We start from the raw sequence: 25,613 nt of genomic DNA, 5'->3' as shown, positions 1-25,613 counted from the left end.
CCTAAACTGGGATATGCTTAACACCCCGGCAGTCCTACAATCTAAGCTTGATGCCCTCAATCTCACACAAATCATCAAGGAACCCACCAGGTACAACCCTAAATCCGTAAACATGGGCACCCTAATAGACATTATCCTAACCAACTTGCCCTCCAAATACACCTCTGCTGTCTTCAATCAAGATCTCAGCGATCACTGCCTCATTGCCTGTATCCGCCACGGGTCCGCGGCCAAACGACCACTCCTCATCACTGTCAAACGCTCCCTAAAGCACTTCTGCGAGCAGGCCTTTCTAATCGACCTGGCCCGGGTACCCTGGAAGGATATTGACCTCATCCCGTCAGTTGAGGATGCCTGGTCATTCTTTAAAAGTTACTTCCTCACCATATTAGACAAGCACGCTCCGTTCAAAAAATGCAGAACCAAGAACAGATATAGCCCTTGGTTCACTCCAGACCTGACTGCCCTCGACCAGCACAAAAACATCCTGTGGCGAACTGCAATAGCATCGAAGAGCCCCCGCGATATGCAACTGTTCAGGGAAGTCAGGAACCAATACACGCAGTCAGTCAGGAAAGCAAAGGCCAGCTTTTTCAAGCAGAAATTTGCATCCTGTAGCTCTAACTCCAAAAAGTTCTGGGATACTGTAAAGTCCATGGAAAACAAGAGCACCTCCTCCCAGCTGCCCACTTCACTGAGGCTAGGTAACACGGTCACCACTGATAAGTCCATGATAATCGAAAACTTCAACAAACATTTCTCAATGGCTGGCCATGCCTTCCTCCTGGCGACTCCAACCTTGGCCAGCAGCCCCGCCCGGCCCGCTGCTACTCGCCCAAGCCTCCCCAGCTTCTCCTTTACCCATATCCAGATAGCAGATGTTCTGAAAGAGCTGGAAAATCTGGACCCATACAAATCAGCTGGGCTTGACAATCTGGACCCCCTATTTCTGAAACTGTCCGCCGCCATTGTCGCACCCCCTATTACCAGCCTGTTCAACCTCTCCTTCGTATCATCTGAGATCCCCAAGGATTGGAAAGCTGCCGCTGTCATTCCCCTCTTCAAAGGGGGAGACACCCTGGACCCAAACTGTTACAGACCTATATCCATCCTGCCCTGCCTAGCTAAGGTCTTCGAAAGCCAAGTCAACAAACAGATCACTGACCATCTCGAATCCCACCGTACCTTCTCCGCTGTGCAATCCGGTTTCCGAGCCGGTCACGGGTGCACCTCAGCCACGCTCAAGGTACTAAACGATATCATAACCGCCATCGATAAAAGACATTACTGTGCAGCCGTCTTCATCGACCTGGCCAAGGCTTTCGACTCTGTCAATCACCATATTCTTATCGGCAGACTCAGTAGCCTCGGTTTTTCTAATGACTGCCTTGCCTGGTTCACCAACTACTTTGCAGACAGAGTTCAGTGTGTCAAATCGGAGGGCATGTTGTCCGGTCCTCTGGCAGTCTCTATGGGGGTACCACAGGGTTCAATTCTCGGGCCGACTCTTTTCTCTGTATATATCAATGATGTTGCTCTTGCTGCGGGCGATTCCCTGATCCACCTCTATGCAGACGATACCATTCTGTATACTTCCGGCCCTTCCTTGGACACTGTGCTATCTAACCTCCAAACGAGCTTCAATGCCATACAACACTCCTTCCGTGGCCTCCAACTGCTCTTAAACGCTAGTAAAACCAAATGCATGCTTTTCAACCGTTCGCTGCCTGCACCCGCACGCCCGACTAGCATCACCACCCTGGACGGTTCCGACCTAGAATATGTGGACATCTATAAGTACCTAGGTGTGTGGCTAGACTGCAAACTCTCCTTCCAGACTCATATCAAACATCTCCAATCCAAAATCAAATCTAGAGTCGGCTTTCTATTCCGGAACAAAGCCTCCTTCACTCACGCCGCCAAACTTACCCTAGTAAAACTGACTATCCTACCGATCCTCGACTTCGGCGATGTCATCTACAAAATAGCTTCCAATACTCTACTCAGCAAACTGGATGCAGTTTATCACAGTGCCATCCGTTTTGTTACTAAAGCACCTTATACGACCCACCACTGCGACCTGTATGCCCTAGTCGGCTGGCCCTCGCTACATGTTCGTCGTCAGACCCACTGGCTCCAGGTCATCTACAAGGCTATGCTAGGTAAAGTGCCGCCTTATCTCAGTTCACTGGTCACGATGGCTACACCCACCCGTAGCACGCGCTCCAGCAGGTGTATCTCACTGATCATCCCTAAAGCCAAAACCTCATTTGGACGCCTTTACTTCCAGTTCTCTGCTGCCTGCGACTGGAACGAATTGCAAAAATCTCTGAAGTTGGAGACTTTTATCTCCCTCAACAACTTTAAAAATCTGCTATCCGAGCAGCTAACCGATCGCTGCAGCTGTACATAGTCCATCTGTAAACTACCCACCCAATTTACCTACCTCACCCCCCATACTGCTTTTATTTATTTACTTTTCTGCTCTTTTGCACACCAGTATCTCTGCTAAATTGTAATTACTCGATTTATTGCCTACCTCATGCCTTTTGCACACATTGTATATAGATTGTATATAGATTCTCTTTTTTTCTACCATGTTATTGACTTGTTTATTGTTTACTCCATGTGTAACTCTGTGTTGTTGTCTGTTCACACTGCTATGCTTTATCTTGGCCAGGTCGCAGTTGCAAATGAGAACTTGTTCTCAACTAGCCTACCTGGATAAATAAAGGTGAAATAAAATTTAAAAAAAATTGGTACGGTTGTTGTTGTTGTTGTTTTACAAGAGACATACAGTATGTCCTCTAGGTTATGTATTAACAGGTATTGACCAATACAGACCTGTTTGGCCCTGTCCGGGGGTATCATCGGATGGGGACAGAGTGTCTCCTCCTGACCCCTCCTGTCTCAGCCTCCAGTATTTATGCTGCAGTAGTTTATGTGTCGGGGGGCTAGGGTCAGTTTGTTATATCTGGAGTACTTCTCCTGTCTTATCCGGTGTCCTGTGTAACTTTAAGAATGCTCTCTCTAATTCTCTCTTTCTTTCTCTCTGAGGATCTGAGCCCTAGGACCATGCCTCAGGACTACCTGGCATGATGACTCCTTGCTGTCCCCAGTCCACCTGGCCGTGCTGCTGCTCCAGTTTCAACTGTTCTGCCTGCGGCTATGGAACCCTGACCTGTCCACCGGACGTGCTATCTGTCCCAGACCTGCTGTTTTCAACTCTCTAGAGACCGCAGGAGCGGTAGAGATACTCTTAATGATCGACTATGAAAAGCCAACTGACATTTACTCCTGAGGTGCTGACTTGCTGCACCCTCGACAACTACTGTGATTATTAGTATTTGACCATGCTGGTCATTTATGAACATTTGAACATCTTGGCCATGTTCTGTTATAATCTCCACCCGGCACAGCCAGAAGAGGACTGGCCACCCCTCATAGCCTGGTTCCTCTCTAGGTTTCTTCCTGGGTTTTGGCCTTTCTAGGGAGTTTTTCCTAGCCTCCGTGCTTCTACACCTGCATTGCTTGCTGTTTGGAGTTTTAGGCTGGGTTTCTGTACAGCACTTTGAGATATCAGCTGATGTAAGAAGGGCTATATAAATACATTTGATTTGATTTGATGTGTCCTGAACCATGCAGTAGGATTCAATCACCACGCTCTTCTTTATTGATGTTTATATGAGTAGTGAATCAGCATCAGTACCTGGACAGATATTTCCCTGAGGTCATGTTTCTGCTCTGGCTGCTCTGTGTATCCATGCAGTTGGTGACGGAGGGGATGAGGGCTAGCTCAGGGGAGCGGTATGCAGCTGACCCCACCACCCGGGCCACCAGCTCCAGCCCATCCTGGACATAATGATCCAGGGAGGGAGTCCCCATCCTGCCATGGGTCAGCAGTCCCGCTGGCAGCCCCTCGGTCCTCAGCTCCTCCACGTCCTGTGTGTCCCCCAACACCCAGTGGTACTTTGGCAGCATCAGGCCCAGCTTGGTCACCACATTAAAGATCCTCTTGATGTCCCGGATGTCGCAGCCGAATGTGACCACCGTGGACGTGGACTCCTTGATGGACTCCAGGTATCCCTGCAGAGAGGTGTATAAGTCAGCCTTGGCGACAGAGCTGTTGGGGTGAGATCCAGAGGAGGTGGTGATGTTGACCACAGAGCCCAGATGGAACTTAGTGTTGTTACGGAGACGAACCAGGAAGCTGGAGACGTTCCATTCCTGACAGAGCAGGAGGCTGACGTCATACCAGCTGTTGATCACCAGCAGGGAGTAGAGCAGCTCCACCTGGGGCAGGGCCGGGTTCTGCATTGGCATCTGGAAATGGAGAGGGTTCTGAAAGGAGGGAGAAACAGTACCAGTCAAAGGTTTTTTACTATTGTAGAATAATAGTGAAGACATCAAAACTATGAAATAACACATATGGAATCATGTAGTAACCAAAAAAGTATTAAACAAATCAAAACATATTTAAAATGGGAGATTCTTCAAAGTAGCCAGCCTTGATGACAGCTTTGCACAATCTTGGCATTCTCTCAACTCTCCTCCACTCCTGACTACATGTGCTGCCGTAGAAACGGAATCAATAGAACGGGCGTCCCCATTGAAGTCAATGATGGCATAATGGATGGACTGGTGGCCACTACAAAGAGCAAAGCAGGAAGTAAAAGCAGGAAGTGGACTGGCGGCCATTACATGAGCCACATCAGTTAACATCATTTGATTGAACATTATAAATTACCATGGAAATTAATACATCACAATACCAGTGTACCTGAGAGTTTACCAGTCATATTACCAGGGTTAAAGTTTCCAAGCCTGTTCTATTCATTCTATTTACCAGTCATATTACCAGGGTTACAGGTTCCAAGCCTGTTCTATTTACCAGTCATATTACCAGGGTTAGAGGTTCCAAGCCTGTTCTATTCATTCTATTTACCAGTCATATTACCAGGGTTAGAGGTTCCAAACCTGTTCTATTCATTCTATTTACCAGTCATATTACCAGGGTTAGAGGTTCCAAACCTGTTCTATTCATTCTATTTACCAGTCATATTACCAGGGTTAGAGGTTCCAAGCCTGTTCTATTCATTCTATTTACCAGTCATATTACCAGGGTTAGAGGTTCCAAGCCTGTTCTATTCATTCTATTTACCAGTCATATTACCAGGGTTACAGGTTCCAAGCCTGTTCTATTTACCAGTCATATTACCAGGGTTAGAGGTTCCAAGCCTGTTCTATTCATTCTATTTACCAGTCATATTACCAGGGTTACAGGTTCCAAGCCTGTTCTATTTACCAGTCATATTACCAGGGTTAGAGGTTCCAAGCCTGTTCTATTCATTCTATTTACCAGTCATATTACCAGGGTTAGAGGTTCCAAGCCTGTTCTATTCATTCTATTTACCAGTCATATTACCAGGGTTACAGGTTCCAAGCCTGTTCTATTCATTCTATTTACCAGTCATATTACCAGGGTTACAGGTTCCAATCCTGTTCTATTCATTCTATTTACCAGTCATATTACCAGGGTTACAGGTTCCAAGCCTGTTCTATTCATTCTATTTACCAGTCATATTACCAGGGTTAGAGGTTCCAAGCCTGTTCTATTCATTCTATTTACCAGTCATATTACCAGGGTTACAGGTTCCAAGCCTGTTCTATTCATTCTATTTACCAGTCATATTACCAGGGTTAGAGGTTCCAAGCCTGTTCTATTTACCAGTCATATTACCAGGGTTAGAGGTTCCAAGCCTGTTCTATTTACCAGTCATATTACCAGGGTTACAGGTTCCAAGCCTGTTCTATTCATTCTATTTACCAGTCATATTACCAGGGTTAGAGGTTCCAGTCCCTGTTCTATTCATTCTATTTACCAGTCATATTACCAGGGTTAGAGGTTCCAAACCTGTTCTATTCATTCTATTTACCAGTCATATTACCAGGGTTACAGGTTCCAAGCCTGTTCTATTCATTCTATTTACCAGTCATATTACCAGGGTTACAGGTTCCAAGCCTGTTCTATTCATTCTATTTACCAGTCATATTACCAGGGTTACAGGTTCCAAGCCTGTTCTATTCATTCTATTTACCAGTCATATTACCAGGGTTACAGGTTCCAAGCCTGTTCTATTTACCAGTCATATTACCAGGGTTACAGGTTCCAAGCCTGTTCTATTCATTCTATTTACCAGTCATATTACCAGGGTTACAGGTTCCAAGCCTGTTCTATTCATTCTATTTACCAGTCATATTACCAGGGTTACAGGTTCCAAGCCTGTTCTATTTACCAGTCATATTACCAGGGTTAGAGGTTCCAAGCCTGTTCTATTCATTCTATTTACCAGTCATATTACCAGGGTTACAGGTTCCAAGCCTGTTCTATTCATTCTATTTACCAGTCATATTACCAGGGTTAGAGGTTCCAGTCCCTATTCTATTCATTCTATTTACCAGTCATATTACCAGGGTTAAAGTTTCCAAGCCTGTTCTATTCATTCTATTTACCAGTCATATTACCAGGGTTACAGGTTCCAAGCCTGTTCTATTTACCAGTCATATTACCAGGGTTACAGGTTCCAAGCCTGTTCTATTCATTCTATTTACCAGTCATATTACCAGGGTTACAGGTTCCAAGCCTGTTCTATTCATTCTATTTACCAGTCATATTACCAGGGTTACAGGTTCCAAGCCTGTTCTATTTACCAGTCATATTACCAGGGTTACAGGTTCCAAGCCTGTTCTATTCATTCTATTTACCAGTCATATTACCAGGGTTACAGGTTCCAAGCCTGTTCTATTTACCAGTCATATTACCAGGGTTACAGGTTCCAAGCCTGTTCTATTTACCAGTCATATTACCAGGGTTACAGGTTCCAAGCCTGTTCTATTCATTCTATTTACCAGTCATATTACCAGGGTTACAGGTTCCAAGCCTGTTCTATTCATTCTATTTACCAGTCATATTACCAGGGTTACAGGTTCCAAGCCTGTTCTATTCAGTCATATTACCAGGGTTACAGGTTCCAAGCCTGTTCTATTCAGTCATATTACCAGGGTTACAGGTTCCAAGCCTGTTCTATTCATTCTATTTACCAGTCATATTACCAGGGTTACAGGTTCCAAGCCTGTTCTATTCATTCTATTTACCAGTCATATTACCAGGGTTACAGGTTCCAAGCCTGTTCTATTCATTCTATTTACCAGTCATATTACCAGGGTTACAGGTTCCAAGCCTGTTCTATTCATTCTATTTACCAGTCATATTACCAGGGTTACAGGTTCCCAGCCTGTTCTATTCATTCTATTTACCAGTCATATTACCAGGGTTACAGGTTCCAAGCCTGTTCTATTCATTCTATTTACCAGTCATATTACCAGGGTTACAGGTTCCAAGCCTGTTCTATTCATTCTATTTACCAGTCATATTACCATGGTTACAGGTTCCAAGCCTGTTCTATTCATTCTATTTACCAGTCATATTACCAGGGTTACAGGTTCCAGTCCCTATTCTATTCATTCTATTTACCAGTCATATTACCAGGGTTACAGGTTCCAAGCCTGTTCTATTCATTCTATTTACCAGTCATATTACCAGGGTTACAGGTTCCAAGCCTGTTCTATTCATTCTATTTACCAGTCATATTACCAGGGTTACAGGTTCCAAGCCTGTTCTATTTACCAGTCATATTACCAGGGTTACAGGTTCCAAGCCTGTTCTATTCATTCTATTTACCAGTCATATTACCAGGGTTACAGGTTCCAAGCCTGTTCTATTTACCAGTCATATTACCAGGGTTACAGGTTCCAAGCCTGTTCTATTCATTCTATTTACCAGTCATATTACCAGGGTTAGAGGTTCCAAGCCTGTTCTATTTACCAGTCATATTACCAGGGTTACAGGTTCCAAGCCTGTTCTATTCATTCTATTTACCAGTCATATTACCAGGGTTACAGGTTCCAAGCCTGTTCTATTCATTCTATTTACCAGTCATATTACCAGGGTTACAGGTTCCAAGCCTGTTCTATTCATTCTATTTACCAGTCATATTACCAGGGTTACAGGTTCCAAGCCTGTTCTATTCATTCTATTTACCAGTCATATTACCAGGGTTACAGGTTCCAAGCCTGTTCTATTCATTCTATTTACCAGTCATATTACCAGGGTTACAGGTTCCAAGCCTGTTCTATTTACCAGTCATATTACCAGGGTTACAGGTTCCAAGCCTGTTCTATTTACCAGTCATATTACCAGGGTTACAGGTTCCAAGCCTGTTCTATTCATTCTATTTACCAGTCATATTACCAGGGTTACAGGTTCCAAGCCTGTTCTATTCATTCTATTTTTATGTGTACTGCTGCTACGGGGGGGGGGGGGGGGCATTGCCTAGGCAACCGAAGACTCTTTGCTACAACACCAATTTGTTTCAGCAAAGAGCAACAAAGTTTCATCACGTTGTTAAGAGTCCATGTAACCGCAGAAACAAACTCCACTCCACAAATGCCGGACCACACTGTCTTCAGTCAGCTATTCGTTCTACACAAAAAAAAAAGTTATCACTGACATCGTTTTTTAACTTATATTTTATGGCTCCAGATAAGTAGCTGGACTTGGACTGAAACCTGTTGTATTGATTTAAAACATTATCTCAGTAGATGTGTGAGTCATCATACTGCTACTGCTGCTATCCTCTCCTCCTCCACGTCCCTGTTTCATTCTCTCCCTCTTTCTGTCTCTCCCTCTTTTCTGTCTCTCCCTCTTTTCTGTCTCTCCCTCTTTTCTGTCTCTCCCTCTCACTCTCTCTCACTCTGCTAAATCTGGTGCAATGCATAATGTCTCTGTTTACTGAGACTTACAGTACCAGTCAAAAGTTTGGGCACACCTACTCATTTAAGGGTTTTTCTTAATTTTTACTGTTTTCTGCACTGTAGAATAATAGTGTAGACATCAAAACTATGAAATAACACATATGGAATCATGTAGTAACCAAAAGAAGTGTTGGTAGCCACCCTTTGCATTGATGACAGTTTTGAACACTCTCCGCATTCTCTCAACCAGCTTCATCTGGAATGCTTTTCCAACAGTCTTGAAGGAGTTCCCACATATGCTGAGCACTTGTTGGCTGCTTTTCCTTCACTCTGTGGTCCAACTCATCCCAAACCATCACAATTGGGTTGCGATCGGGTGATTGTGGAGGCCAGGTCATCTGATGCAGCACTCCATCACTCTCCTTCTTGGTCAAATAGACCTTACACAGCCTGGATGTGTGTTGGGTCATTGTCCTGTTGAAAAACAAATTATAGTCCCACTAAGCGCAAACCAGATGGGATGGTGTATCGCTGCAGAATGCTGTGGTAGACATGCTGGTTAAGTGTGCCTTGAATTCTAAATAAATCACCAACAGTGTCACCAGCAGAGCACCCACACAACATCACACCTCCTCCTCCATGCTTCACGGTAGGAACCACACATGCAGAGATGATCTGTTCACCTACTCTGTGTCTCACAAAGACACAGCGGTTGGAACCAAAAATCCAAATTTGGAGTCATCAGACTGAAGGACAGATTTCCACCGGTCTGATGTCCATTGCTCGTGTTTCTTGGCCCAAGCAAGTCTCTTCTTCTTACTGGTGTCTTTAGTAGTGGTTTATTTTCAGCAATTCGACCATGAAGGCCTGAATCACACAGTCTCCTCTGAACAGTGGTTGTTGAGATGTGTCTGTTACTTGAACTCTGTGAACATTTATTTGTTCTGCAATTTCTGAGATTCGTAAGTGAGGAATTTATCCTCTGCAGCAGAGGTAACTCTGGGTTTCCCTTTCCTGTGGTGGTCCTCATGAGAGCCAGTTTCATCATAGCGCTTGGTGGTTTTTGCAACTGTACTTGAAGAAACTTCTTAAAATCTTAAACTTCTTAGAAAGTTCTTAACATTTTCTGCATTGACTGACCTTCATGTCTTAAAGTAATGATGGACTGTCGTTTCTCTTTGCTTATTTGAGCTGTTCACAACTGAATGGCTCAACTGCATTAAGAAGGACAGAATTCTACAAAATAAATATTAACAAGGCACACCTGTTAATTGAAATGCATTCCAGGTGACTACCTCATGAAGCTGGTTGAGAGAATGCCAAGAGTGTGCATGTCACGTTCCTGACCTATTTATGTTAGTTTGTTGTATGTGTTAGTTGGTCAGGACGTGAGTTTGGGTGGGCATTCTATGTTGTCTGTTTCTATGTTGGTTTAAGGGTTGCCTGGTATGGCTCTTAATTAGAAGCAGGTGTTTGGCGTTTCCTCTAATTAAGAGTCATATTTAGGTAGGTTGTTTCACAGTGTCCGTTGTGGGTGGTTGTCTCCTGTGTCAGTGTTTGTCGCACCATACGGGACTGTTCGGTTTGTTTGTTCATCGTCATTTATGTGTAGGCTATTTTCCCTGTTCGTGCGTTCTTTGTGTTTATGTGAGTTCGTCGTCCAGGTCTGTCTACACCGTTTGTTGTTTTGTTAGTTTTAGTCAAGTTCGTGTTTTCGTGTTTTCTTTAATAAATTATGTGTTCACAACCCGCTGCGCCTTGGTTCCATCACTACATATCCTTTTCGGTTGAAGAGGAGGAGGACCACCGTTACAGTGCAAAACTGTCATCAAGGCAAAGGGTGGCTATTTTGAAGAATATCAAATGTTTTTTGATTTGTAAAACACTTTTTTGGTTACTACATGATAACATATGTGTTATTTCATAGTTTTGATGAATACACTATTATTCTACAATGTAGAAAATAGAACAAATAAGAAAGGAGGGAGGGTGGAGGCCATATGAGGAAGCAGTTGATTGGGTAGGAAAAACTGTCCCTGTCCAAATAAATAAATAATAATGCTGAGACTGATGTTTGTAGTTCTCTGATGTCTGTACTTGCAGTCCTCTGATGTCTGTACTTGCAGTCCTCTGATGTCTGTACTTGCAGTCCTCTGATGTCTGTACTTGTAGTCCTCTGATGTCTGTACTTGTAGTCCTCTGATGTCTGTACTTGTAGTCCTCTGATGTCTGTACTTGTAGTCCTCTGATGTCTGTACTTGTAGTCCTCTGATGTCTGTACTTGTAGTCCTCTGATGTCTGTACTTGTAGTCCTCTGATGTCTGTACGTGTAGTCCTCTGATGTCTGTACGTGTAGTCCTCTGATGTCTGTACGTGTAGTCCTCTGATGTCTGTACGTGTAGTCCTCTGATGTCTGTACGTGTAGTCCTCTGATGTCTGTACTTGTAGTCCTCTGATGTCTGTACTTGTAGTCCTCTGATGTCTGTACTTGCAGTCCTCTGATGTCTGTACTTGTAGTCCTCTGATGTCTGTACTTGCAGTCCTCTGATGTCTGTACTTGCAGTCCTCTGCTGTGTGTACTGGTAGTCCTCTGCTTTCTGTACTTGTAGTCCTCTGATGTGTGTACGCGTAGTCCTCTGATGTGTGTACGCGTAGTCCTCTGATGTGTGTACTTCTAGCACTGATTTTGGAAGTAGTTTGTAAAGGAGCTGAAAGATCCGTGCTGGGGTTAGTTGCCTTCCAGAGGTCAGCAAGTTTTATATCAGGCTGATTGATCCTAAATTCTGCCTAATGCAAAATCACTAAATGATCAAGATTTTTCTAATTGCCTCAATTGGTTTAATCCTTCTCCATTAACATGGAAATTCAACAATCTTTATTCATCTGCATAATTTACTACAGAGCCTAAATGGGTCCCGTAGAGTGTGACAGAAATACTAGCAGAAGCAATAAATGATCTGACAAAGGAGATGGTTCCAGAACATGTCAGCAATAAACAAACTCAATACATGATCTGACAAAGGAGATGGTTCCAGAACCTGTCAGCAATAAACAAACTCAATAAATGATCTGACAAAGGTGATGGTTCCAGAACCTGTCAGCAATAAACATTTTAAAAGCAAATAGATGGATTGCCTCTGTATAGTGCCAGCTGCAGATTCCATCTCCAACTAAACTATTTCCTTACCCTCCATCCCCAGCCCTGGTGCTAAACCCCATTATAAAACTAACTTTAGCTCCTATCTCAGACCTTTCCCCAAAACCCCTATGTCCAAGTAACAATTCCTCCAGTGTCTCCAGAAAAGGGGATATTTCTTAGCTTGGGTCCAGATCTGTTTGTGCTCTTGCCAAATCTGTTGATGTTATTGGCATGTCAATTAGTGACAAGGAGTTAGCATGATAGCACAACCAGACTGGCACTCAGGCTAGATTATTTTTGCACATAACAGTGAAGAGGACATTGGGTGGGGGTTCTACTAAGCTAACATATGGAATTGTTTTACGAAGGTCATACCAAGGATCATTTATCTATTTTATTTGAGTTTAAGGTATAATTATTTATTTTGTAAACTCAGCAAAAAAATTACTTCCTCTCACTGTCAACTGCGTTTATTTTCAGCAAACTTAACATGTGTAAATATTTGTATGAACATAACAAGATTCAACGACAGACATAAACTGAACAAGTTCCACAGACATGTGACTAACAAATGGAATAATGTGTCTCTGAACAAAGGGGGGTCAAAGTCAAAAGTAACAGTCAGTATCTGGTGTGGCCACCAGCTGCTTTAAGTACTGCAGTGCATCTCCTCCTCATGGACTGCCCCAGACTTGCCAGTTCTTGCTGTGAGATGTTACCCCATTCTTCCACCAAGGCACCTGCACTGGACATTTCTGGGGGGAATGGCCCTAGCCCTCACCCTCTGATCCAACAGGTCCCAGACGTGCTCAATGGGATTGAGATCCTGGTCTCTCCAGAGAAGAGCTGGTGGCCTGGTCTCTCCAGAGAAGAGCTGGTGGCCTGGTCTCTCCAGAGAAGAGATGGTGGTCTGTTCTCTCCAGAGAAGAGCTGGTGGCCTGGTCTCTCCAGAGAAGAGCTGGTGGTCTGGTCTCTCCAGAGAAGAGCTGGTGGTCTGGTCTCTCCAGAGAAGAGCTGGTGGCCTGGTCTCTCCAGAGAAGAGCTGGTGGCCTGGTCTCTACAGAGAAGAGCTGGTGGTCTGGTCTCTCCAGAGAAGAGCTGGTGGTCTGGTCTCACCAGAGAAGAGCTGGTGGTTTGGTCTCTCCAGAGAAGAGCTGTTGGCCTGGTCTCTCCAGAGAAGAGCTGGTGGTCTGGTCTCTCCAGAGAAGAGCTGGTGGTCTGGTCTCTCCAGAGAAGAGCTGGTGGTCTGGTCTCTCCAGAGAAGAGCTGGTGGTCTGGTCTCTCCAGAGAAGAGCTGGTGGTCTGGTCTCTCCAGAGAAGAGCTGGTGGTTTGGTCTCTCCAGAGAAGAGCTGGTGGTTTGGTCTCTCCAGAGAAGAGCTGGTGGTTTGGTCTCTCCAGAGAAGAGCTGGTGGTCTGGTCTCTCCAGAGAAGAGCTGGTGGTCTGGTCTCTCCAGAGAAGAGCTGGTGGTCTGGTCTCTCCAGAGAAGAGCTGGTGCTCTGGTCTCTCCAGAGAAGAGCTGGTGGTCTGGTCTCTCCAGAGAAGAGCTGGTGGTCTGGTCTCTCCAGAGAAGAGCTGGTGGTCTGGTCTCTCCAGAGAAGAGCTGGTGGTTTGGTCTCTCCAGAGAAGAGCTGGTGGTTTGGTCTCTCCAGAGAAGAGCTGGTGGTCTGGTCTCTCCAGAGAAGAGCTGGTGGTCTGGTCTCTCCAGAGAAGAGCTGGTGGTCTGGTCTCTCCAGAGAAGAGCTGGTGCTCTGGTCTCTCCAGAGAAGAGCTGGTGGTCTGGTCTCTCCAGAGAAGAGCTGGTGGTCTGGTCTCTCCAGAGAAGAGCTGGTGGTCTGGTCTCTCCAGAGAAGAGCTGGTGGTCTGGTCTCTCCAGAGAAGAGCTGGTGGTCTGGTCTCTCCAGAGAAGAGCTGGTGGCCTGGTCTCTCCAGAGAAGAGCTGGTGGCCTGGTCTCTCCAGAGAAGGGCTGGTGGCCTGGTCTCCCCAGAGAAGGGCTGGTGGCCTGGTCTCCCCAGAGAAGGGCTGGTGGCCTGGTCTCTCCAGAGAAGGGCTGGTGGCCTGGTCTCCCCAGAGAAGGGCTGGTGGCCTTGTCTCTCCAGAGAAGAGCTGGTGGTCTGGTCTCTCCAGAGAAGAGCTGGTGGTTTGGTCTCTCCAGAGAAGAGCTGGTGGTCTGGTCTCTCCAGAGAAGAGCTGGTGGTTTGGTCTTTCCAGAGAAGAGCTGGTGCTCTGGTCTCTCCAGAGAAGAGCTGGTGGTCTGGTCTCTCCAGAGAAGAGCTGGTGGTCTGGTCTCTCCAGAGAAGAGCTGGTGGTCTGGTCTCTTAAGAGAAGAGCTGGTGGTCTGGTCTCTCCAGAGAAGAGCTGGTGGCCTGGTCTCTCCAGAGAAGAGCTGGTGGTCTGGTCTCTCCAGAGAAGAGCTGGTGGCCTGGTCTCTCCAGAGAAGAGCTGGTGGTCTGGTCTCTCCAGAGAAGAGCTGGTGGCCTGGTCTCTCCAGAGAAGAGCTGGTGGTCTGGTCTCTCCAGAGAAGAGCTGGTGGTCTGGTCTCTCCAGAGAAGAGCTGGTGGTCTGGTCTCTCCAGAGAAGAGCTGGTGGTTTGGTCTCTCCAGAGAAGAGCTGGTGGTTTGGTCTCTCCAGAGAAGAGCTGGTGGTTTGGTCTCTCCAGAGAAGAGCTGGTGGTCTGGTCTCTCCAGAGAAGAGCTGGTGGTCTGGTCTCTCCAGAGAAGAGCTGGTGGTCTGGTCTCTCCAGAGAAGAGCTGGTGGTCTGGTCTCTCCAGAGAAGAGCTGGTGGTCTGGTCTCTCCAGAGAAGAGCTGGTGGTCTGGTCTCTCCAGAGAAGAGCTGGTGGTCTGGTCTCTCCAGAGAAGAGCTGGTGGTCTGGTCTCTCCAGAGAAGAGCTGGTGGTTTGGTCTCTCCAGAGAAGAGCTGGTGGTTTGGTCTCTCCAGAGAAGAGCTGGTGGTTTGGTCTCTCCAGAGAAGAGCTGGTGGTCTGGTCTCTCCAGAGAAGAGCTGGTGGTCTGGTCTCTCCAGAGAAGAGCTGGTGGTCTGGTCTCTCCAGAGAAGAGCTGGTGCTCTGGTCTCTCCAGAGAAGAGCTGGTGGTCTGGTCTCTCCAGAGAAGAGCTGGTGGTCTGGTCTCTCCAGAGAAGAGCTGGTGGTCTGGTCTCTCCAGAGAAGAGCTGGTGGTCTGGTCTCTCCAGAGAAGAGCTGGTGGTCTGGTCTCTCCAGAGAAGAGCTGGTGGCCTGGTCTCTCCAGAGAAGAGCTGGTGGCCTGGTCTCTCCAGAGAAGAGCTGGTGGCCTGGTCTCTCCAGAGAAGGGCTGGTGGCCTGGTCTCCCCAGAGAAGGGCTGGTGGCCTGGTCTCCCCAGAGAAGGGCTGGTGGCCTGGTCTCTCCAGAGAAGGGCTGGTGGCCTGGTCTCCCCAGAGAAGGGCTGGTGGCCTTGTCTCTCCAGAGAAGAGCTGGTGGTCTGGTCTCTCCAGAGAAGAGCTGGTGGTTTGGTCTCTCCAGAGAAGAGCTGGTGGTCTGGTCTCTCCAGAGAAGAGCTGGTGGTTTGGTCTTTCCAGAGAAGAGCTGGTGCTCTGGTCTCTCCAGAGAAGAGCTGGTGGTCTGGTCTCTCCAGAGAAGAGCTGGTGGTCTGGTCTCTCCAGAGAAGAGCTGGTGGTCTGGTCTCTTAAGAGAAGAGCTGGTGGTCTGGTCTCTCCAGAGAAGAGCTGGTGGCCTGGTCTCTCCAGAGAAGAGCTGGTGGTCTGGTCTCTCCAGAGAAGAGCTGGTGGCCTGGTCTCTCCAGAGAAGAGCTGGTGGTCTGGTCTCTCCAGAGAAGAGCTGGTGGCCTGGTCTCTCCAGAGAAGAGCTGGTGGTCTGGGGCCTCATTTATAAAAGTGTGCGGAGGATTCACTCAAAAGGTGGCATAGGGATGAAACACAGATATTGCTTGCGCACAAAAATATTCTTATTTATTTAATCACATTCCCCTCGAAATTAGGCGCTCGTGAGCGAGCGTCTTGTCCCAGCCTTTTAACGCCCATAGTTGCTTATAAACGCCCCTAATTAATATTCAGCCATACTGACTGTATGACGACAATTACGACATATCCCGACAGAAAGGCTAAAAAAAAGGAATTTCACCCAGTGTGAAATGGAAGTTCTTATAGGGAGAAATATATTGTTTGGTGGACACAGTGTGGGCATTACAAATGCCAAAAAGGTGTTTGAGTGGCAGCATGTGGCGGACGCTGTGAACGCTGATGGCTCAGAAGGTCGGACTATCTCAGAAATAAAAAAAGTGGTCCGACATAAAAGTGGAGGCCAAAAGGCATATAGCCTTACACAGACAAAGTGTTTGCGCCACACGCAGGGAAAGGGGACACCGGAGCTCAACCCCCGACTTGCCGGTATTGTGGAGTGGTGACGGAGGAGGAGGGCAACACGGACCTGCAAGCTGCACCGGATGATCCAGGTATTCCCTCGTTTGAAAAGAGTAAAGCAAATGCATTGAAGTTGTGTTTAAACATTTTACGCAAACAATTGTGACATGTTCTATTGTTTTGAGTCGCTGCGTGTTCCAGCGGGGTCGGTGAGCACGCCCAGCACCTGCGTCTCCACTGCACCTCGTGCGTCACAACCCTCCAGCGGCCGTGTCCTCACATTTGCAAAAAAACACCATTGACGCTGTTAATTAACAAGTTTGCCAAGGACTTGAAGTGGAACAGGCACGGCTTGGTTTCTGGGGGTGCTTCTCTATAAAGCTGGGCCCACTACAGCACAGAGATCCAAGAGAACAGCTCTTGGTAATCAGAACCGGCTCATAAGCCACTCATCAATCTTGCTGGTCTCTGAAAATCCGCTCTCTCCGAGTTCTTCCATTCGACAAATCTTCCAACAGTGTCAAAGCAGCCATTGTGCGTCACTACGCATTGTAATTGCATACCTTTTTATAGCCACCCATTTGATTGACAAAGCTAGCCAATTGCGTAACACCTTCAGGTGTGGTAATCACCCTGATTGTAACTGACAATGACAGAGGGACATTATCACATTGACATTCTGCGCAACGAACATGTCATTCAAATATATAAAACAGTGCACTCGTATCTGCCCGACTGAGGCATCGAAAACGGCATCAGTTTAAACATAATTTGTCCTACTGTTCACCTTATTATTTATGAGAATACATTTCATAACATGCAACTCTCGTTTAGTAATTACATATCCAATTAAATATGACTCCCGGTTAAACTGTACAACATATTTGAGGGGTTCTTTTGCAAAAACAGATATCTTCCTTTGTCTGTCTTATCCTAGTTTTTTTGTGTGTTTTTTTTGTGTGCACTCCAGGGAACTCTTCATATATAATACGTGAGAGGTAATATTTCAATTTATTTTACACAATGGCATCAATTTCAAAACGTTTCTCGAGTAGTTTCTCATTTCTCCAGTTTCTGTGCGTACGTAGAGCATGGGTCAAAGTGTCTGTGGAGGACCGCACATTCTCCCGTAAAGATAGTTTTTTACAAATCCCAAAGTTTGCTTAGAAAGTGGCATATGTATTATTTTGTGCCTAGCAACATTTATAAATGAGGCCCTAGGTCTCTCCAGAGGGGCAGGATGAGATGCTTAGTGAGGCTGAATAATTTCCCCATGGTGCCGGGTATATAGTGAAGTCTACTTCCTGTAATTGACAGACAGGCTAATCTACTCAAACTAAAGAAGAAGCTTTTCATCTCTTCATGGATTAATCTCCACAACGACAAAACAAAGACAGGACGTCTTGCCAATTTAGAGTTCTAAATGACCTGATAGGTCCTGCCGTTCATTACAGTAGAGTTCTAAATGACCTGATAGGTCCTGCTGTTCATTACAGTAGAGTTCTAAATGACCTGATAGGTCCTGCCGTTCATTACAGTAGAGTTCTAAATGACCTGATAGGTCCTGCCGTTCATTACAGTAGAGTTCTAAATGACCTGATAGGTCCTGCCGTTCATTACAGTAGAGTTCTAAATGACCTGATAGGTCCTGCCGTTCATTACAGTAGAGTTCTAAATGACCTGATAGGTCCTGCCGTTCATTACAGTAGAGTTCTAAATGACCTGATAGGTCCTGCTGTTCATTACAGTAGAGTTCTAAATGACCTGATAGGTCAGGCTGTTCATTACAGTAGAGTTCTAAATGACCTGATAGGTCCTGCCGTTCATCACAGTAGAGTTCTAAATGACCTGATAGGTCCTGCCGTTCATTACAGTAGAGTTCTAAATGACCTGATAGGTCCTGCCGTTCATTACAGTAGAGTTCTAAATGACCTGATAGGTCCCGCTGTTCATTACAGTAGAGTTCTAAATGACCTGATAGGTCCTGCCGTTCATTACAGTAGAGTTCTAAATGACCTGATAGGTCCCGCTGTTCATTACAGTAGAGTTCTAAATGACCTGATAGGTCAGGCTGTTCATTACAGTAGAGTTCTAAATGACCTGATAGGTCCTGCTGTTCATTACAGTAGAGTTCTAAATGACCTGATAGGTCCTGCTGTTCATTACAGTAGAGTTCTAAATGACCTGATAGGTCCTGCTGTTCATTACAGTAGAGTTCTAAATGACCTGATAGGTCCCGCCGTTCATTACAGTAGAGTTCTAAATGACCTGATAGGTCAGGCTGTTCATTACAGTAGAGTACTAAATGACCTGATAGGTCCTGCTGTTCATTACAGTAGAGTTCTAAATGACCTGATAGGTCCTGCTGTTCATTACAGTAGAGTTCTAAATGACCTGATAGGTCCCGCTGTTCATTACAGTAGAGTTCTAAATGACCTGATAGGTCCCGCTGTTCATTACAGTAGAGTTCTAAATGACCTGATAGGTCCCGCTGTTCATTACAGTAGAGTTCTAAATGACCTGATAAGTCCCGCTGTTCATTACAGTAGAGTTCTAAATGACCTGATAGGTCAGGCTGTTCATTACAGTAGAGTTCTAAATGACCTTTTAGGTCCTGCTGTTCATTTCAGTAGAGTTCTAAATGACCTGATAGGTCCTGCTGTTCATTACAGTAGAGTTCTAAATGACCTGATAGGTCCTGCCGTTCATTACAGTAGAGTTCTAAATGACCTGATAGGTCCTGCTGTTCATTACAGTAGAGTTCTAAATGACCTGATAGGTCCTGCCGTTCATTACAGTAGAGTTCTAAATGACCTGATAGGTCCTGCTGTTCATTACAGTAGAGTTCTAAATGACCTGATAGGTCCTGCTGTTCATTACAGTAGAGTTCTAAATGACCTGATAGGTCCTGCTGTTCATTACAGTAGAGTTCTAAATGACCTGATAGGTCCTGCTGTTCATTACAGTAGAGTTCTAAATGACGTGATAGGTCCCGCCGTTCATTACAGTAGAGTTCTAAATGACCTGATAGGTCCTGCCGTTCATTACAGTAGAGTTCTAAATGACCTGATAGGTCCTGCTGTTCATTACAGTAGAGTTCTAAATGACCTGATAGGTCCTGCTGTTCATTACAGTAGAGTTCTAAATGACCTGATAGGTCCTGCCGTTCATTACAGTAGAGTTCTAAATGACCTGATAGGTCCCGATGTTCATTACAGTAGAGTTCTAAATGAACTGATAGGTCCCGCTGTTCATTACAGTAGAGTTCTAAATGACCTGATAGGTCCCGCCGTTCATTACAGTAGAGTTCTAAATGACCTGATAGGTCCCGCCGTTCATTACAGTAGAGTTCTAAATGACCTGATAGGTCCCGCCGTTCATTACAGTAGAGTTCTAAATGACCTGATAGGTCCTGCTGTTCATTACAGTAGAGTTCTAAATGACCTGATAGGTCCTGATGTTCATTACAGTAGAGTTCTAAATGACCTGATAGGTCCCGCCGTTCATTACAGTAGAGTTCTATCAGGTCATTTAGAACTCTACTGTAATGAACGGCGGGACCTAAATGACCTGATAGGTCCAGCCGTTCATTACAGTAGAGTTCTAAATGACCTGATAGGTCCAGCCGTTCATTACAGTAGAGTTCTAAATGACCTGATAGGTCCCGCCGTTCATTACAGTAGAGTTCTAAATGACCTGATAGGTCCCGCTATTCATTACAGTAGAGTTCTAAATGACCTGATAGGTCCTGCTGTTCATTACAGTAGAGTTCTAAATGACCTGATAGGTCAGGCTGTTCATTACAGTAGAGTTCTAAATGACCTGATAGGTCCCGCTGTTCATTACAGTAGATTTCTAAATGACCTGATAGGTCCCGCTGTTCATTACAGTAGAGTTCTAAATGACCTGATAGGTCCTGCTGTTCATTACAGTAGAGTTCTAAATGACCTGATAGGTCCTGCTATTCATTACAGTAGAGTTCTAAATGACCTGATAGGTCAGGCTGTTCATTACAGTAGAGTTCTAAATGACCTGATAGGTCAGGCTGTTCATTACAGTAGAGTTCTAAATGACCTGATAGGTCCCGCTGTTCATTACAGTAGAGTTCTAAATGACCTGATAGGTCCTGCTATTCATTACAGTAGAGTTCTAAATGACCTGATAGGTCAGGCTGTTCATTACAGTAGAGTTCTAAATGACCTGATAGGTCCCCCGTTCATTACAGTAGAGTTCTAAATGACCTGATAGGTCCCGCTGTTCATTACAGTAGAGTTCTAAATGACCTGATAGGTCCCGCTGTTCATTACAGTAGAGTTCTAAATGACCTGATAGGTCCTGCTATTCATTACAGTAGAGTTCTAAATGACCTGATAGGTCAGGCTGTTCATTACAGTAGAGTTCTAAATGACCTGATAGGTCCCCCGTTCATTACAGTAGAGTTCTAAATGACCTGATAGGTCCCGCTGTTCATTACAGTAGAGTTCTAAATGACCTGATAGGTCCCGCTGTTCATTACAGTAGAGTTCTAAATGACCTGATAGGTCCCGCCGTTCATTACAGTAGAGTTCTAAATGACCTGATAGGTCCCGCCGTTCATTACAGTAGAGTTCTAAATGACCTGATAGGTCCCGCCGTTCATTACAGTAGAGTTCTAAATGACCTGATAGGTCCCCCGTTCATTACAGTAGAGTTCTAAATGACCTGATAGGTCCCGCCGTTCATTACAGTAGAGTTCTAAATGACCTGATAGGTCCCGCTGTTCATTACAGTAGAGTTCTAAATGACCTGATAGGTCCCGCTGTTCATTACGGTAGAGTTCTAAATGACCTGATAGGTCCCGCTGTTCATTACAGTAGAGTTCTAAATGACCTGATAGGTCCCGCTCTTCATTACGGTAGAGTTCTAAATGACCTGATAGGTCCCGCTGTTCATTACGGTAGAGTTCTAAATGACCTGATAGGTCCAGCTGTTCATTACGGTAGAGTTCTAAATGACCTGATAGGTCCCGCTGTTCATTACGGTAGAGTTCTAAATGACCTGATAGGTCCCGCTGTTCATTACAGTAGAGTTCTAAATGACCTGATAGGTCCCGCCGTTCATTACAGTAGAGTTCTAAATGACCTGATAGGTCCTGCTGTTCATTACAGTAGAGTTCTAAATGACCTGATAGGTCCTGCTGTTCATTACAGTAGAGTTCTAAATGACCTGATAGGTCCCGCCGTTCATTACAGTAGAGTTCTAAATGACCTGATAGGTCAGGCTGTTCATTACAGTAGAGTTCTAAATGACCTGATAGGTCCCCCGTTCATTACAGTAGAGTTCTAAATGACCTGATAGGTCCCGCTGTTCATTACAGTAGAGTTCTAAATGACCTGATAGGTCCCGCTGTTCATTACAGTAGAGTTCTAAATGACCTGATAGGTCCCGCCGTTCATTACAGTAGAGTTCTAAATGACCTGATAGGTCCCGCCGTTCATTACAGTAGAGTTCTAAATGACCTGATAGGTCCCGCCGTTCATTACAGTAGAGTTCTAAATGACCTGATAGGTCCCCCGTTCATTACAGTAGAGTTCTAAATGACCTGATAGGTCCCGCCGTTCATTACAGTAGAGTTCTAAATGACCTGATAGGTCCCGCTGTTCATTACAGTAGAGTTCTAAATGACCTGATAGGTCCCGCTGTTCATTACGGTAGAGTTCTAAATGACCTGATAGGTCCCGCTGTTCATTACAGTAGAGTTCTAAATGACCTGATAGGTCCCGCTCTTCATTACGGTAGAGTTCTAAATGACCTGATAGGTCCCGCTGTTCATTACGGTAGAGTTCTAAATGACCTGATAGGTCCAGCTGTTCATTACGGTAGAGTTCTAAATGACCTGATAGGTCCCGCTGTTCATTACGGTAGAGTTCTAAATGACCTGATAGGTCCCGCTGTTCATTACAGTAGAGTTCTAAATGACCTGATAGGTCCCGCCGTTCATTACAGTAGAGTTCTAAATGACCTGATAGGTCCTGCTGTTCATTACAGTAGAGTTCTAAATGACCTGATAGGTCCTGCTGTTCATTACAGTAGAGTTCTAAATGACCTGATAGGTCCCGCCGTTCATTACAGTAGAGTTCTAAATGACCTGATAGGTCCCGCCGTTCATTACAGTAGAGTTCTAAATGACCTGATAGGTCCCGCCGTTCATTACAGTAGAGTTCTAAATGACCTGATAGGTCCTGCCGTTCATTACAGTAGAGTTCTAAATGACCTGATAGGTCCTGCTGTTCATTACAGTAGAGTTCTAAATGACCTGATAGGTCAGGCTGTTCATTACAGTAGAGTTCTAAATGACCTGATAGGTCCCGCTGTTCATTACAGTAGAGTTCTAAATGACCTGATAGGTCCCGCTGTTCATTACAGTAGAGTTCTAAATGACCTGATAGGTCCCGCTGTTCATTACAGTAGAGTTCTAAATGACCTGATAGGTCCTGCTGTTCATTACAGTAGAGTTCTAAATGACCTGATAGGTCCTGCTATTCATTACAGTAGAGTTCTAAATGACCTGATAGGTCAGGCTGTTCATTACAGTAGAGTTCTAAATGACCTGATAGGTCAGGCTGTTCATTACAGTAGAGTTCTAAATGACCTGATAGGTCCCGCTGTTCATTACAGTAGAGTTCTAAATGACCTGATAGGTCCCGCTGTTCATTACAGTAGAGTTCTAAATGACCTGATAGGTCCCGCCGTTCATTACAGTAGAGTTCTAAATGACCTGATAGGTCCCGCCGTTCATTACAGTAGAGTTCTAAATTACCTGATAGGTCCCCCTTTCATTACAGTAGAGTTCTAAATGACCTGATAGGTCCCGCTGTTCATTACAGTAGAGTTCTAAATGACCTGATAGGTCCCGCTGTTCATTACAGTAGAGTTCTAAATGACCTGATAGGTCCCGCTGTTCATTACAGTAGAGTTCTAAATGACCTGATAGAACTCTACTGTAATGAACGGCGGGACCTATCAGGTCATTTAGAACTCTACTGTAATGAACATCGGGACCTATCAGGTCATTTAGAACTCTACTGTAATGAACATCGGGACCTATCAGGTCATTTAGAACTCTACTGTAATGAACAGCGGGACCTATCAGGTCATTTAGAACTCTACTGTAATGAACGGCGGGACCTATCAGGTCATTTAGAACTCTACTGTAATGAACGGCGGGACCTATCAGGTCATTTAGAACTCTACTGTAATGAACGGCGGGACCTAAATGACCTGATAGGTCCTGCTGTTCATTACAGTAGAGTTCTAAATGACCTGATAGGTCCTGCTGTTCATTACAGTAGAGTTCTAAATGACCTGATAGGTCAGGCTGTTCATTACAGTAGAGTTCTAAATGACCTGATAGGTCCCGCTGTTCATTACAGTAGAGTTCTAAATGACCTGATAGGTCCCGCTGTTCATTACAGTAGAGTTCTAAATGACCTGATAGGTCCCGCTGTTCATTACAGTAGAGTTCTAAATGACCTGATAGGTCCCAATGTTCATTACAGTAGAGTTCTAAATGACCTGATAGGTCCCGATGTTCATTACAGTAGAGTTCTAAATGACCTGATAGGTCCCGCTGTTCATTACAGTAGAGTTCTAAATGACCTGATAGGTCCCGCTATTCATTACAGTAGAGTTCTAAATGACCTGATAGGTCCTGCTGTTCATTACAGTAGAGTTCTAAATGACCTGATAGGTCAGGCTGTTCATTACAGTAGAGTTCTAAATGACCTGATAGGTCAGGCTGTTCATTACAGTAGAGTTCTAAATGACCTGATAGGTCCCGCTGTTCATTACAGTAGAGTTCTAAATGACCTGATAGGTCCCGCTGTTCATTACAGTAGAGTTCTAAATGACCTGATAGGTCCCGCTGTTCATTACAGTAGAGTTCTAAATGACCTGATAGGTCCCAATGTTCATTACAGTAGAGTTCTAAATGACCTGATAGGTCCCGATGTTCATTACAGTAGAGTTCTAAATGACCTGATAGGTCCCGCTGTTCATTACAGTAGAGTTCTAAATGACCTGATAGGTCCCGCTATTCATTACAGTAGAGTTCTAAATGACCTGATAGGTCCTGCTGTTCATTACAGTAGAGTTCTAAATGACCTGATAGGTCAGGCTGTTCATTACAGTAGAGTTCTAAATGACCTGATAGGTCCCGCTGTTCATTACAGTAAAGTTCTAAATGACCTGATAGGTCCCGCTGTTCATTACAGTAGAGTTCTAAATGACCTGATAGGTCCCGCTGTTCATTACAGTAGAGTTCTAAATGACCTGATAGGTCCCCCGTTCATTACAGTAGAGTTCTAAATGACCTGATAGGTCCCGCTGTTCATTACAGTAGAGTTCTAAATGACCTGATAGGTCCTGCTATTCATTACAGTAGAGTTCTAAATGACCTGATAGGTCAGGCTGTTCATTACAGTAGAGTTCTAAATGACCTGATAGGTCAGGCTGTTCATTACAGTAGAGTTCTAAATGACCTGATAGGTCCCGCTGTTCATTACAGTAGAGTTCTAAATGACCTGATAGGTCCCGCTGTTCATTACAGTAGAGTTCTAAATGACCTGATAGGTCCCGCCGTTCATTACAGTAGAGTTCTAAATGACCTGATAGGTCCCGCCGTTCATTACAGTAGAGTTCTAAATGACCTTATAGGTCCCGCCGTTCATTACAGTAGAGTTCTAAATGACCTGATAGGTCCCGCCGTTCATTACAGTAGAGTTCTAAATGACCTGATAGGTCCCGCTGTTCATTACAGTAGAGTTCTAAATGACCTGATAGGTCCTGCTGTTCATTACAGTAGAGTTCTAAATGACCTGATAGGTCCTGCCGTTCATTACAGTAGAGTTCTAAATGACCTGATAGGTCCCGCCGTTCATTACAGTAGAGTTCTAAATGACCTGATAGGTCCCGCCGTTCATTACAGTAGAGTTCTAAATGACCTGATAGGTCCTGCTGTTCATTACAGTAGAGTTCTAAATGACCTGATAGGTCCCGCTGTTCATTACAGTAGAGTTCTAAATGACCTGATAGGTCCCGCTGTTCATTACAGTAGAGTTCTAAATGACCTGATAGGTCCCGCTGTTCATTACAGTAGAGTTCTAAATGACCTGATAGGTCCCGCCGTTCATTACGGTAGAGTTCTAAATGACCTGATAGGTCCCGCCGTTCATTACAGTAGAGTTCTAAATGACCTGATAGGTCCCGCTGTTCATTACGGTAGAGTTCTAAATGACCTGATAGGTCCCGCTGTTCATTACAGTAG

General features: G+C 44.9%; 1 protein-coding gene across 1 annotated transcript in view; it reads right to left on the bottom strand.

The window, feature by feature from the left end:
* The window catches only part of LOC129818063 (glutamate receptor ionotropic, NMDA 3A-like), a 119,051-nt gene that overhangs the window by 35,201 nt on the left and 58,237 nt on the right, over positions 1-25,613 (bottom strand). The window contains exon 2 of the mRNA XM_055873606.1: positions 3,710-4,341. Within this exon, the coding sequence (XP_055729581.1) occupies positions 3,710-4,341 (632 nt within the window). The remainder of the gene's footprint in view (positions 1-3,709; positions 4,342-25,613) is intronic.

This window comes from Salvelinus fontinalis, chromosome 21 (assembly GCF_029448725.1).
Source record: "Salvelinus fontinalis isolate EN_2023a chromosome 21, ASM2944872v1, whole genome shotgun sequence".
In the NCBI taxonomy this organism is placed as follows: Eukaryota; Metazoa; Chordata; class Actinopteri; order Salmoniformes; family Salmonidae; genus Salvelinus; species Salvelinus fontinalis.
Note: the sequence above shows the minus strand (reverse complement) of the source record. Positions and strands in the feature narration are given on the sequence as shown.